This window comes from Podarcis cretensis (genome assembly GCF_951804945.1).
Source record: "Podarcis cretensis genome assembly, chromosome: 5".
NCBI lineage: Eukaryota > Metazoa > Chordata > Lepidosauria > Squamata > Lacertidae > Podarcis > Podarcis cretensis.
The window spans coordinates 36,618,095-36,631,536 of record NC_137174.1 but is presented as its reverse complement, the minus strand read 5'-3'; the positions used below and the strand labels follow the sequence as shown (position 1 = coordinate 36,631,536).

The 13,442-nt window shown below is 43.8% G+C and overlaps 1 protein-coding gene and 1 long non-coding RNA gene across 3 annotated transcripts in view; one reads left to right on the top strand and one right to left on the bottom strand.

Moving 5' to 3' along the window:
- LOC307216339 overlaps positions 1 to 13,442 on the bottom strand; it is a 265,091-nt gene that overhangs the window by 22,529 nt on the left and 229,120 nt on the right. The window lies entirely within an intron of this gene.
- LOC307216280 (putative lysosomal acid lipase/cholesteryl ester hydrolase) overlaps positions 1 to 13,442 on the top strand; it is a 73,435-nt gene that overhangs the window by 16,959 nt on the left and 43,034 nt on the right. The window contains exons 6-8 of one of the 2 annotated variants that reach the window (XM_079976425.1): positions 1,713 to 1,859; positions 4,352 to 4,423; positions 11,126 to 11,197. The exons of the other annotated variant lie outside the window; for it this stretch is intronic. Of the exons in view, the coding sequence (XP_079832551.1) occupies positions 1,713 to 1,859; positions 4,352 to 4,423; positions 11,126 to 11,197 (291 nt within the window). The remainder of the gene's footprint in view (positions 1 to 1,712; positions 1,860 to 4,351; positions 4,424 to 11,125; positions 11,198 to 13,442) is intronic. 2 annotated transcript variants of the gene reach the window in all.

The window sequence follows — 13,442 nt, the reverse complement described above, 5'->3', positions numbered from 1 at the left end:
AGGTCTTCCCTGCACTCAGCTGAACTGAGACAGGCGACTCCCCTTTTTATGTGATTTCACTAATGCAAACACACCTATTTCTACCCTTGGTAAAAGCAGACTGAATGCCCCTTTCAGATTGGTGGAAGAGCCATTCCTCGCATTCTCAACCTGGGAATGAAGACGAGAGGCATGACACTAAATTCATTCTCCCTAATGTCACCATGCTGACTATAGAGAAGTAAAGCACTTTTGTTGAAATTAGTGAGGAATTATGCAATTTATAGCACAACTGTTTGGCAAAATGGCAAGCAGTTTAGCAAGCAGTGCCCTTTGAGGCTATGTTTGCATAACTACAAGTCGTTTGCATATTCAAGCTCCTACTGAAATGATGTTAATGTTATGGGGACCACTTCAGAAGGGCGCCAGTTGCTCATTGCACACATGTCAAAATACATTTGACCGCTGTCATCTTGTCTCTTAGCTACAATTACGATGTCTGTGTCTTGAATATAGAAGGGTTTTTTTCTGCCTGACTGTGCATGTAGTATTTGAATTATCAATTAATGAATTAATTAGATTTCTATACTACCATTCACGCCAACATCACAGGGTGGTTTACAATATTAAAAACACAAAAAGACATACCATAATAACAAGCAGAAACAACACACAGTTTAAAAGGCCATAGATTGTTTAATGGGTATTCTGGTGCCAACAAGCCAGCCCACAAAATGGTGCCCTTGTGAAGATTAATCGGACACTGTGTCAAGCAGTGATGGGTCTTGGTGGCTGTGTTATCCAACACCTGGACATCAAATCTGACAGAATGGACTTATTCAGGCCTGATGGCACACATCTGCCCCCTGCAGGAAATAAATGTTAGTTGAAGGATCTTTGATTGGTTGCAATTGTAGGTTGGTTTGGTGGCGAGTTGGCAATTTCACTGTCTGGGGTGATGGGTAAGGCCTGGGGGTGATGTGACGTATCACCCCTAACCCAGACTAGTGCACTAACAGGGAACTAGAGGGGTCTAGTAGGAAGTCTCTGTCCAGAAGCTAAGGGGTGCAGCAGATGGGCCATAGAGCTTCCTTCAGCAGCTTGGGAGGTTTATATGTTCAGACCTGCAGTTTGTGGATAACCCTTTAATCCTGGGCTTGACCTTGTCGTCACTGGTGGAGGAAGAGGAGTGTGGGGGAAGCGCACTGCCCCCTGCAGCGCGATCCTGTTGGGGTGCCATCGCAGCTGCTCCCCACCCGCGCTGGGCACCACGCCCCCACAGGCGTCATACCATGCCCCCAGGACACACATCATGCCCCTGCGGGCAGCATGCCACGCACCCAGGACACGCGCCATGCCCCTGGGACATGCGCTAACCCTGCCCCTGCTTGCTCTCCACCCCCCGGTGCTGAAGCATAAACCTCCGCCACTGCCTGTCATGGCACAGCTCTCTACCAGGGGGCTATGAGGGATATACACACAACACCTAAGCCAAATCCAACCTACATCTGGAACCAACAAAGTTGTGGCCAGTTTCTAAAATCCCAGAACATTGTCTTGTCCAGTTTGTTCCCTTTTGGAGCTGAGGCCTTGCTTGGGGGGGGGGGAGTCACCATGAGTGGGCAATATTTTTTTGTGGTATTTTGTTGCTACTTGATATTATTAGACGTATCTCTAGGAAAGCAGGCTTGAATAACAAAATGACCTATGTACTCATGTTTTTCTTTTGGCAGGGTATATTTGGAACTAAACAGATGTTTCCTCAAAGCAAATTTGTAAAATGGATGGCTACTCATGTGTGTAACCGTTTCTTAATTGAATATCTCTGTAGCTTTATTATCCACCTAGGAACTGGCTTTAATATGAAAAATCTAAATATGGTAAGATTTCTGATTATTTACAGGAGTGTGTGGAGGCATATAGAAGAACAAGTGAAGTTGTTGAAGAAAGCATATAGTATTCTGCTAGAATTGGATATGAAAACTAAGGAGGTTAAATCAGTCATGATTAAATGGGCACAAGATATAGGACAACCTAGCAGTTCGAAAGCACAAAGTGCAAGTAGATAAAAAGGTACCGCTCCAGCGGGAAGGTAAACAGCATTTCCGTGTGCTTCCTCTGGTTCGCCAGAAGTGGCTTAGTCATGCTGGCCACATGACCAGGAAGCTGTCTGCGGACAAACACCGGCTACCTCGGCCAATAAAACGAGATGAGCGCCGCAACCCCAGAGTCGGTCACGACTGGACCTAATGGTCAGGGGCCACTTTACCTTTTATACAATTTGAGGATTGGGAAAAGCTGTGGAAGGTAGATTGGAAATTTACAGATTGTCCTCTTTTGAAAAAAAATATATGAAAATGATGTATAGATGGTATATTACACCAGTGAAAATGGTAGAAATATATAAAACTGGGTTAAGTGTATGTTGGAAATGTAAAGAAAAAGAAGGTACTTTGTATCATATGTGGTGGGAATGTAGAGAAGTTAAAATTTTTTGGGAGATGATATACAATGAATTGAAAATAATGTTCAAAATAACATTTGCAAAAAAACCAGAAGCATTTTTGTTAGGGATTTTAGGACAAGACCTGCCAAGAAAAATAAATTTATGTATGCAACAACAGTGGCAAAAGTCTTGTTAGCACAAGGATGGAAGAATGAGGAAATTGCAACAAAAGAACAATGGCAAGAAAAACTGATGAGCTATGCGAAGTTGGCAAAGTTAACACATAAACTGTGTGAGAAGGACAACCATGACTTTAAGGAGGAATGGGAACTATTTACAAACTATTTTAAAAGACAAGAAAAGGATTTGGACTCCTTGGCAGGTTTTGAATAAACATCCACAAATTTATTAGTAGAATATATGACACAACTTTACAACATGCAGAGAATAATATGTATGAACAAATCAGAGAGGGGAGCTGAGGGAAGTCTCTGGAGGGTGGGAGAGGGAGGGAGGGGGGAAATGTAATTGGTTATATTTGGTTTATAATTTGATTTGTTAAATTTGCTGAATAAAAATATTTTTGAAAAAAAAGAAAGAAAGAAATGCATTTACATTGTGGAACAGCTAAAAGTGAAATGCCAAATTTCCATTTTGTTTGGTAACATAATATTGGGAATGGCAGCTAGTTTAGAGTGTTAAACGGATCTCCATAAAGAGGTGCATGTAATTGCAGGCCAGGCATCGGGCACCTCAGTCCCCAACCCCCTGGAGAATTAATGGACAACCGAGACTGCTTTGGATTGAAACAGGCCACAATTTTATTGAATACAGATGAAGGGTTTGGCTTGGGCATGGGGCAATCAAAATACTTCTGTCCTACCTGTTGGAAGTGATGCCGTAGGTCAATCTGTGCTAGGGTTCCTAATACTTACATCAAATAGGGTGACGCCAACAGGGACCGCCATCTGGGAGAGAGCTCTGGCCCCTGACTGGGCAGAAGGACATGGCACCTTCCCTTGGATCCCTTTAACTGAATACCCCAGGGTTTGGAGGAGCAGGCAGAGACTACAACCTCCCCTCCATCCAAGACTAAGATTACCCCAGTGACCAACCCAGTAATAAATAATAGTAATAATAATAATAATAATAATAATAATAATAATAATAATAATAATAAAAAAAATAGATTTATTACTTATACCCTGCCCATCTGGCCAGGCCTACCCAACCACCCTGGGCGGCTTCCAACTGAATTTTAAAAACACAATAAAACATCAAACGTTAAAAACTTCCCTTCTAAAACGTCTTCTAAAAGTCAGATAGTTGTTTATTTTATTGACATCTGATGGGAGGGTGTTCCACAGGGTGGCACCACTGCCAAGAAATCCTGGTTGTGATGATTGCCATGAGGTAGGCAAAACCACTAGGCCAGAGCCAGTTTGCCTGGTGGACAAATTCCTACCTGGCCCAGAAAGTGGTGACCATCATAACCACAGCAAGGTCATAGAGCAGCAACTTGAACCAAGGGTGGGTGGGGACCCCGATGAAAAAACTCAGGTAAGGGCTCCAGGTGCAAGCTGTTTAGATGTCCTGAATACGGACCTGAGGGAAGCTTTCTTCTTCTGTCAGCTCTGCCACCTGGCTTCGCCCACATCCAAGCCTGCACCCCCATTTGCCAATCCTGGGTGCAGGCTTGGCTATGGTCTCATCTGGACAGGATGCCAATGCTGCGTTCCCTCATCAGGGCCTTTGGAAGAGCCTTAGGTAGTGAGTGGACTTACTAACTAAACACTGATTCCTTCATAATATCCAGATGTTGAGCTCTGGTGTACTTGTTTTCTTCAAACAAACCAAATGTAAGTGAAGTTGGTTGTTGTACTTTGTGATGAATTCAGCTAACCACTTTGCTCTTCTTTCTTACAGAGTCGTAGTGATGTGTATCTATCACACTGGCCAGCTGGGATATCGGTTCAGAACTTGCTTCACTGGGCTCAGGTAGAACCTAAATCCTAAATTATGTTAAAAGAACCTTAATGTATTGATTGAAGCTTTGAATGGATGGTTGTCAGGTCTTTTTTTTAGCCGGAACTCACCAGAACTCAGTTCTGGAACCTCTCAGGTGGGCGCCATTGCCATTATAAGAGAACAAGTGATGAGTTCTGGCACCTCTTTTTCTATAAAAATAGCACTGCTGATTGTATTCGAAAGAACAGACTATTAGAAAGAAATCTAGAAATATAACAGAAGGAAGCATTCAACTATATAATTCAGCCTCTCTTTGTACATATTTAACAAATATATTTTGCTTTTATGCTAAAGGATTTAAAGCCAAGGATGCTTTTGTGTTTTTAACTTCCCTGTTTAGGGAAGTTTTTAATGTTTGAAGTTTTATTCTGTTTAATATTCTGTTGAGAGCCACCCGGAGTGTCTGTAGAAACCCAGCCAGATGGGCAGGCTAGAAATACTAAAATTATTATTATTATTATTATTATTATTAGTATTAGTATTAGTATTAGTATTAGTATTAGTATTATTAGTATTTTACCAAACAGAAGTATTTCACCAGCAACAGATATAATCATTCCCCCAGTGGATTTTTTTTTAATTGGAAATATATTTCCTCTGTATGTAGATGAACATATATTAATTTTCTGTGGTATTTTGTTGACATGTGTTTTAATAAATAACCCAGGTGTTGTGAGTGCAACCGCAACCTCTGCCAACCTGCTTGGACTACAACTCCCATCAGCCAGGCCACGCTGGCTGGGGTTGATGAGAATTGTAGTCCAGAACATCTGGAGGACTCCAGGCTAGTGAAGGCTGTGTGTTGTAGCATAAGGCAGGCCAAGAAGGGCTATGATTTGGGAGTACATGGTCTTGAATGTAGTCACTGGTAACATCTGCATGGCCCTGTGAAAAGAACGGGGTTGGGGAATCCTTTTGACACCACAGGACAGTTTTTTATCAGGATTAGTTTCAGGCTCTGGACCTGGTGTCTTCCATGGCAACACTAGGGCTCTCCCAGTTTGTTTCGGGCCCCACACATCAAGCAGGCCACACGCTGGATTTGATCTTTGGCACAGGTATAGATGTGATCATGTCTCCTTTGATGAAGATGCCATGGTCTGATTGCTACGCTCTGAAAGCCAGGATTGACTTCCCACCCCCACCCTGCTTAGGTGGCGAGCCGATTTGGGCCTGCCCGCAGAGGCTGATGGACCCTGATAGATTCCGCCAAGCCTTGCTCCCCCTGGCAACTCATTGACTGAGCTTGTTGAGGGCTGGAATATCCGGCTCCTGGCGGCCATTGATGAGATCGCACCTAAGCGCCCTCTGCGACCCCGCAGAATCTGGGCTCCCTGGTTTACCGAGGAGTTCCGGAAAATGAAATGGGACCTCAGACAGCTAGAGCAAGTATGGCAGGGTGCCCACAATGGAGCTTCAAGAACATCTTATAGGGTTTTTATGAAAACCTATGAGATGGCATTGAAGGCCGCTAAGAAGTCTTACTTCTCGGCCACCATTGCACCCACTAGCTCTCGCCCGGCACAATTATTTAGTATAATTAGGTCTTTAACGTCCCTGGAGGGACAACCAAATTTAAATAACAATTTGACATACAGCTGTGAGGCATTTGCAAGCTTTTTTGCAGAGAAGGTCCTGTTGCTCTGCCGTGACCTCCCTGCCAATTTGGATACAATAATGGAACTGGAGGCCCCTCGACTGTCCTCGGGTCTAGTATTGGACCACTTTGACCGGATATCCCCAGCCAATGTGGACAGACTCCTCCGAGCTGGAAAGCCCATCACCTGTCCTCTTGACCCGTGCCCGTCTTGGCTGATTAGAGCGTGTCCAGACGAGGTGTGGGACCCCCTAGGGGATATCATCAATTTGTCCCTTGGCACTGGGACATTCCCAGGGGAATTGAAGGAGGCAGTGGTGCTCCCGCTCTTAAAGAAAACATCGTTAGATCCTTTAGATCTATCCAATTACTGCCCGGTTTCGAATCTTCCGCTTGGGGGGGAATTGTTATCATGCCACTCCTTGGTGTGTGGAGTGCCTCAGGGTGCAATACTCTTCCTGATGCTTTTAAACATCTTTATGTGCCCCCTCGCCCAGCTTGTCTGCAGTTTTGGGTTGGGCTGCCATCAGTATGCTGATGACACCCAACTCTATCTGTTGATGGATGGCCATCCTGACTCAGCCCCAGATACACTGATCAGATGTTTGGAAGCTGTGGCTGGATGGTTACGTGGGAACCGGTTGAAGTTAAATCCTTCGAAGACAGAGGTCCTTTGGCTGGGTTGGGACGATATGGGATTGGGGGGGGCAACTCTCATCTCTTGCGGGGGCGCAATTAGTGCCAGCATTGTCTGTTAAGAGTTTGGGTGTAATCTTCGACACCTCCCTTTCCATGGAGGTGCAGATTGCAGCTATAACAAAGGTGGCATTTTTTCATCTCTGCCAAGCAAAGCAGTTGGCTCCTTACTTCTCTCGCCCTGACCCAGCCACTGTGATCCACGTGATGGTCACCTCAAAACTGGATTATTGTAACTCGCTCTACGTGGGGCTGCCCTTGAGACTAACCCAGAAACTCCAGCGGGTGCAGAATGCTGTGGCAAGACTCCTTACGGGGTCCTCGCTGCGGGATCACATTCACCCAGTGCTATACCAGCTGCACTGGCTCCCGGTGGAGTACAGGATCAGGTTTAAGGTGCTGGTTTTAACCTTTAAAACCCTACACGACCTAGGACCTTTGTACCTATGGGACCACCTCCTGTTATGTCCCACAGAGGACCTTACAGTCTTCAAACAAAAACATCCTGGAGGTCCCAGGCCACAGAGAGGCTAGGCTGGCCATAACCAGGGCAAGGGCTTTTTAGGTTGTGGCTCCGATCTGGTGGAACGCTCTGTCACAAGAGACTAGGGCCCTGCGGGACTTGACATCTTTCCATAGGGCCTGCAAGACAGAGCTGTTCCACCAGGCCTTTTGCCAAGGCACAGCCTGACCCCCTCCTTTGGTAATTCTTCACAGAACTCTAGCTCAGTGGTTGCCATCAAATTGATTTGAACTGATTTTATAATGAATTGATTTTAGAATGCTGTATTATTTTACTGTTGTTAGCCTGAGCCCAGCTTCAGCTGTGAAGGGCAGGATATAAATAAAATATTATTATTATCATAGGTCACATTTAACAGCATGGTGGGACCGCCTACCTGTCAATTACCTGATGTAACAATGGAGGATTTCAAAGCATGTTGCAAGTCCCTCCCTTTAGTGTTAGTTTGGGATTCTGATGCAAACCTCTTGCTGATTTGTTTTCCCAAGTCTTTCAATGAAAACGCCTCTCTGAGCTGCAATCTCAGCTGGAAAGTAGGTGGGAGTCTTTGGAGAAAGTGTGTGGGCCAACCTGGGTCCCCTGGCAGAATAAGATTGTCTTGTGGAGTGAAAGTTCCTGATCCCTGCCATATATTTCACTTCTGCACGGCGTTACCCGAGCTACTTATCCATGTAATCTAGCTGCCGGGAGCAGAAAGGAAAATTCCGATTACATGACAAAAGAAAGCCCATAAGTTAAATGGGAATTACTTCCAAGTAAGTGTAAATTAGACAACTCCTAAGTGGCAGTATATCTCTCCATCATTCTCAGTATAGCAAGTCAGTTAAGAATGAATAGTCTAGAAAAACTTCAAAAGCTGAAATGATACCAGTGGTTTTTCAATGGCTTTGCAAATCTTTCTTTGGATGTTTACAACATTGTTCTGCTCCCTAAAGGGAGGAGGTTAAACATTATTGCATAGCCTGAGTTACAGCATGACTATTGATTCATTCACTAATCCCTGTTTATGCCCCGGGCCATGATCTATTTACATGGCTACTATTATAAGCGCTTATGCACCAACACCAGATGCCGATGCAGACATCAAAGAAAAAAATTAGGCTCAGCTGGATACTGTCCTGTCAGAGAATGTTTACAACCTAAAAACAAGATTAAAATACAACATTAAATTATCGAAACATTAAAATATTAAAATGCAGCCTCATCACAGGAGGAGAAAGGAAAAAAAAAAAAAAAAGAGGGGGACGGAATCAAATTGGCTCCAAGCCAAATGCCAGGTTGAACAACTCTGCCTTACAGGCCCTGCGGAAAGCAATCAGATCCTGCAGGGCCCTGGTCTCATGAGGCAGAGTGTTCCACCAGGCCCGAGCCAGTGTTGAAAAGGCCCTGGCTCTGGTTGAAGCTAATCTAACTTCCTTAGGGCCCAGGACCACTAGGGTGTTGCTATTTATGGACCTTGAGGCTCTCCATGGGGCGTATCGGAAAAGACGGTCCCGTAGGTATGAGGCAAAAGCTCATCTCCCAGCCTAGAGGAATCTACAGATAGCCTTTCAGAGATTACAGGTCAGCCTTTGAGTATTCCCAATGGTTTTCGGCCTTCTAGGGGGACAGTGGACATGATTTTCACCACTTGACAGCTTGAAGAAAAATGCAGAGAGCAAAACCAACCCCTGTATATGGTGTTTATTGACCTGACTAAGGCTTTCAACACTGTAAATCATAATACTCTGTGAACTGTCCTTCTGAAAATTGGCTGCCCAGATAAATTTGTGAACATCATTCAGCTCCTCCATGATAATATGACAGCAACAATCGCAGATAACAATGGCTCTCAAAGTGAACCATTAACAGTGGGATCAGGTGTTAAACAAGGTTGTGTTATTGTTCCAACTCTATTCATTATTTTCATTGCCATGATTCTACACTTTGTCAAAGGGAAACTCCCCAATGGAGTAGAAATCATCTGTTGAATAGATGGAAAGCTCTTTAATGAGCAGGCTGAAAGCAAAGTCATAGAGCTTCAGTATGCTAATGACAACGTAGTGTGCGCACGCTCAGAGGATGACCCCCAAACCATCCTAAATATCTTCGCAGAAGGTTATGAAAAACTTGGCCTATCACTGAACATCCAAAAAACCAAAGTGCTGCATCAAGTACAAAATAACCCCTCTGCAGCACCACGGATCCAACTCAATGGTGCAATGTTGGAAAATGTTGATCACTTCTCCTACCTGGGCAGTTATCTTTCCACAAGGGCTGACACTAATGCCGAAATCCAGCATCGCCTGAGCTCTGCGAGTGCGACTTTCTCCAGATTGAAGCGCAGAGTGTTTGAAGACTGGAACATTTGCAGAGAAACCAAAATGCTTGTTTACAAAGGTTTTGTAGTACCAACCTTACTGTATGTTTGTGAAACATGGACTACTTATAAATGGCATCTCCAACTCCTCAAAAGATTCCATCAACGGTGTCTCCAAAATTTTTTACACATCACTTGGGAAGACAGGAAAATTAATACCAGTGTACTGGAAGAAGCAAAGATCACCAGTGTTGAAGCAATGATTCTTCAACATCAACTTTGTTGGACTGGTCATGTTGTGCAGATGCTTAAGTATCGTCTTCCAAAGCAACTACTCTATTCCAAACTTAAAAATGGAAAGCGTAATGCTGGTGGTCAACAAAAGAGGTTTAAAAACCGTCTCAAGACAATTTTTTTTAAATGTAGTATAAGCACCAACAATTGGGAAACACTTGCCTGTGAGCGTTCCAAGTGGAGAACAGCCTTTACCAAAGGTGTCATTGGCTTTGAAGACACTCGAACTCAGGATGCAAGGGAGAAATGGGCTAAGAGGAAGGCACGCTTGGCAAATCCACACCGTGATCAACTCCCATCCGGAAACCAATGTCCCCACTGCGGAAGGACGTGTGGATCCAGAATTGGCCTCCACAGTCACTTACGGAGTCATTGTTAAAACCATTTTCATGGAAGACAATCTTACTCGGCTACGAGTGATCGCCAGAGAAGAAGATGATCACGCCCAGATCCAGGCAGTCTTGAAAGAAGTGGATTTTCTAGATCCACTTCAGTTGAGGTTTAGGCCTAGTTTTGACAGAGAAGCTGCTTTGGTTGCCTGATATGATGACTTTTGTTGGATCTAGACAGGGAAAATGTGTCCCTATTAATTCTCATTAGACATCTCAGTGAAAAACTGCAGAAGCTGAAATGATACCAGTGGCTTTTCAATGGCTTTGCATAACTTTCTTTGGGTGGTTCAGAAAGTTGAGGATACAGAATTCAGCAGCCTGTTTGCACAGAGAGGCAAGTTTGAGCAGATAACATCAATCCTGGCCCAACTGCACTGGTGGCCAATCAGTTTCTGGGCCTAATTTAAAGTACTGGTTTTGACCTCTAAGGCCTTAAGTGGCTCAGTGCTACTGTACCCAAGGATTGCTTCTCTCCATATGAGCTAACCCAGATGGCACAGTCATCATCTGAGGCCCTTCTACATGTGCCCTCTTCCACAAGAGGTCTGGAAGATGGAAACACGAGAATGAGCCTTTTTTGTGGCAAATCCCCAATTGTGGAATGCTCTCCCCAGGGTGGCACATCTGATGGTTTTATTAGGTATCTTTAGACACCAGACAAAAACTTTCCTCTTCTTCCAGGCTTTTGGCTAATTACGCCTCTTTTAAACTGGGTGGGGAAGGAGGGGAATTGTTGCTTTTTTATGTTATGTATATTGTAAACTGAACTGTGATCCTTGGATGTAGGGCAGTATAGAAATATAATTAATGAATAAATATAACAATAATTTCCCCATTTTATTTTTCAAAATATGGTACATCTCTTTTTCAGGGTTTGAAGAGTGGGAAGTTCAAAGCCTTTGACTGGGGTAGCAAGGAAGAAAACATGGCTCACTACAATCAGGTAAGAATTTCCCACTAATTGCATGCATCTCTCTCTCTCTCTCTCTTTCTCTCTTTCTCTCTTTCTCTCTGTGTGTTTATATGAGGGTAGATACTGGTACAGGGCAAGCAGCCTGAGGAGTTCAATGCCAGCTGTGGTTGGCTGAACTGCTTCAAAGGTTGCTTCAATCTGAAGAACATCCCAGCACTGGTGAAGCTGCATTTGCAGACATGGAGGCTGCTGAAGAGGCTGTTGCAGCAGAAGAAGTATCTTCAAGAGCAGGTTTTCAACATAGACAAGATGGGCCTGTTCTGGAAGAAGATGCCCGAGCAGACCTACATTGCCAAAGCAGAGCAGTTAGCCCTTTGATTTAAAGCTGTGAAGGATTAACACGATGGATACTGATCTGCTTTCTCCAAAAAGCTGCTCAAACATCTGATTGGTGTTCTGTATTCTAACAGAAGCTTATAAAGGAGGAACTCTCTGCACTGGACAACTCTGTCAGGAATCACCCAGCTTGGCAAGAGTTCCACAAACCATTTACCACTCCCAACTAGAATTACTGAAAAAACAGAACAACAAAAAATTCTCTAACCTTCCCAACCTACAGGCTACTAATCAAAATAACAAGATCAACAATATTGTCAATCTCTCTCAGCAAACACTCAGCCCAGCTGAGGAATCAGCCCTTTCACACGGACTATCATTCTGCCCTGCGAAATCCCCACACGATTCAGTTCTGCAGAGACTTAGAAGCATTTTTCCGCTGTTTACGCCTGAAGGAGTACTTTCAACACACACAAGGACAAGACAAAGTAGAACAAACAACATCTCCACAACACAACATCTCTCAGCCTACTGGGGAACAACCACCACCCTCCCAACACATTAATGAACAGAACATTGACCACCAGCTACCATGGAATAAATGCTACACGAAAAGGGACTCCACATGGACCCCTCCTGATGAATGCAATACCACACTAGATCTGTACATCAATTCCTTCTGCCACAGAATCCAAATGGATGTGACCAGAAAACACCATTGCTTACAACAAAATCTTAACCATGCTGAAAGGAGAGCCATAGATAATCTCAGGAACAACCCAGACATTATGATTAAAGAGGCGGAGAAGGGTGGAGCTGTCATCACCATGAACAAAACTGATTATATCCAGGAGGCTCACAGACAACTTTCCAGTACCGCCTTTTACATAAAATTGGACTAACACACCAGTGGAACCTAGACCAGGAACTTTCTATCTTCTACCTAAAATACACAAACCAGGAAATCCAGGACACCCCATCATCTCAGGTATTGGCACTATTACAGTGGGTGTTTCCTGTTATATGGACTCTTTTCTGAAACCGTATGCCATCAGTGCTCCCAGCTACGTACATGACACCACAGATTTTCTGAGGAAAATACGATTTTTGAATAATCTTCCTAACAATACTATACTAGCCACTATGGATGTGGAATCTCTTTATACCAACATCCCACACAATGATGGTTTGCAAGCCATAAGGAACACCATTTCAGATAAAATCACAGTGGACTTTGCTACCAAACTCTGCCATTTTGTCCTTACCCACAACCACTTCAAATTTGGTGATGACCTGTTCCTCCAGATCAGTGGCACAGCAATGGGCCCCACAGTATGTCAACATCTTCATGGCAGATTTGGAACAACGTTTCCTAACCTCCTACCCACTCAAACCTCTCTTGTACCTGCAATACATTGACAATATTTTTATTATCTGGACACATGGTCAACAGACCCTGGACACCTTCCACCAGACATTCAATGGCTTTCACCCCACCATCAACATAACTATGAACCAATCTATGCAATAAATGCATTTTTTGGACACTACTATAAAAATACAAGATGGGTGTATAGATACCACCTTATACTATAAATCAACTGACCAACAAACATATCTACATGCTTCTAGCTACCATCCCAAACAATCCATTGTATATAGCCAGGCCCTACATCACAGCCACATCTGCTCCAACTCTACAAACAGAGATTCTCACCCAAGAGATCTACAGCAAACGTTTTTAGAACTAGAATATCTGCCTGATGAAGTTAAACAACAGATCAACAGAGGCAGACCCATAGAAAACTTCATGCAAGACAGACTCAAAAAAGAAAATAACAGAACACTACTAGTAATCACACACAGCTCCCAAGTTATAACAGTTCAACGCATCCTCAGAGATCTATAACCTCTCCTAGATAATGATAGTTCCCTTTCT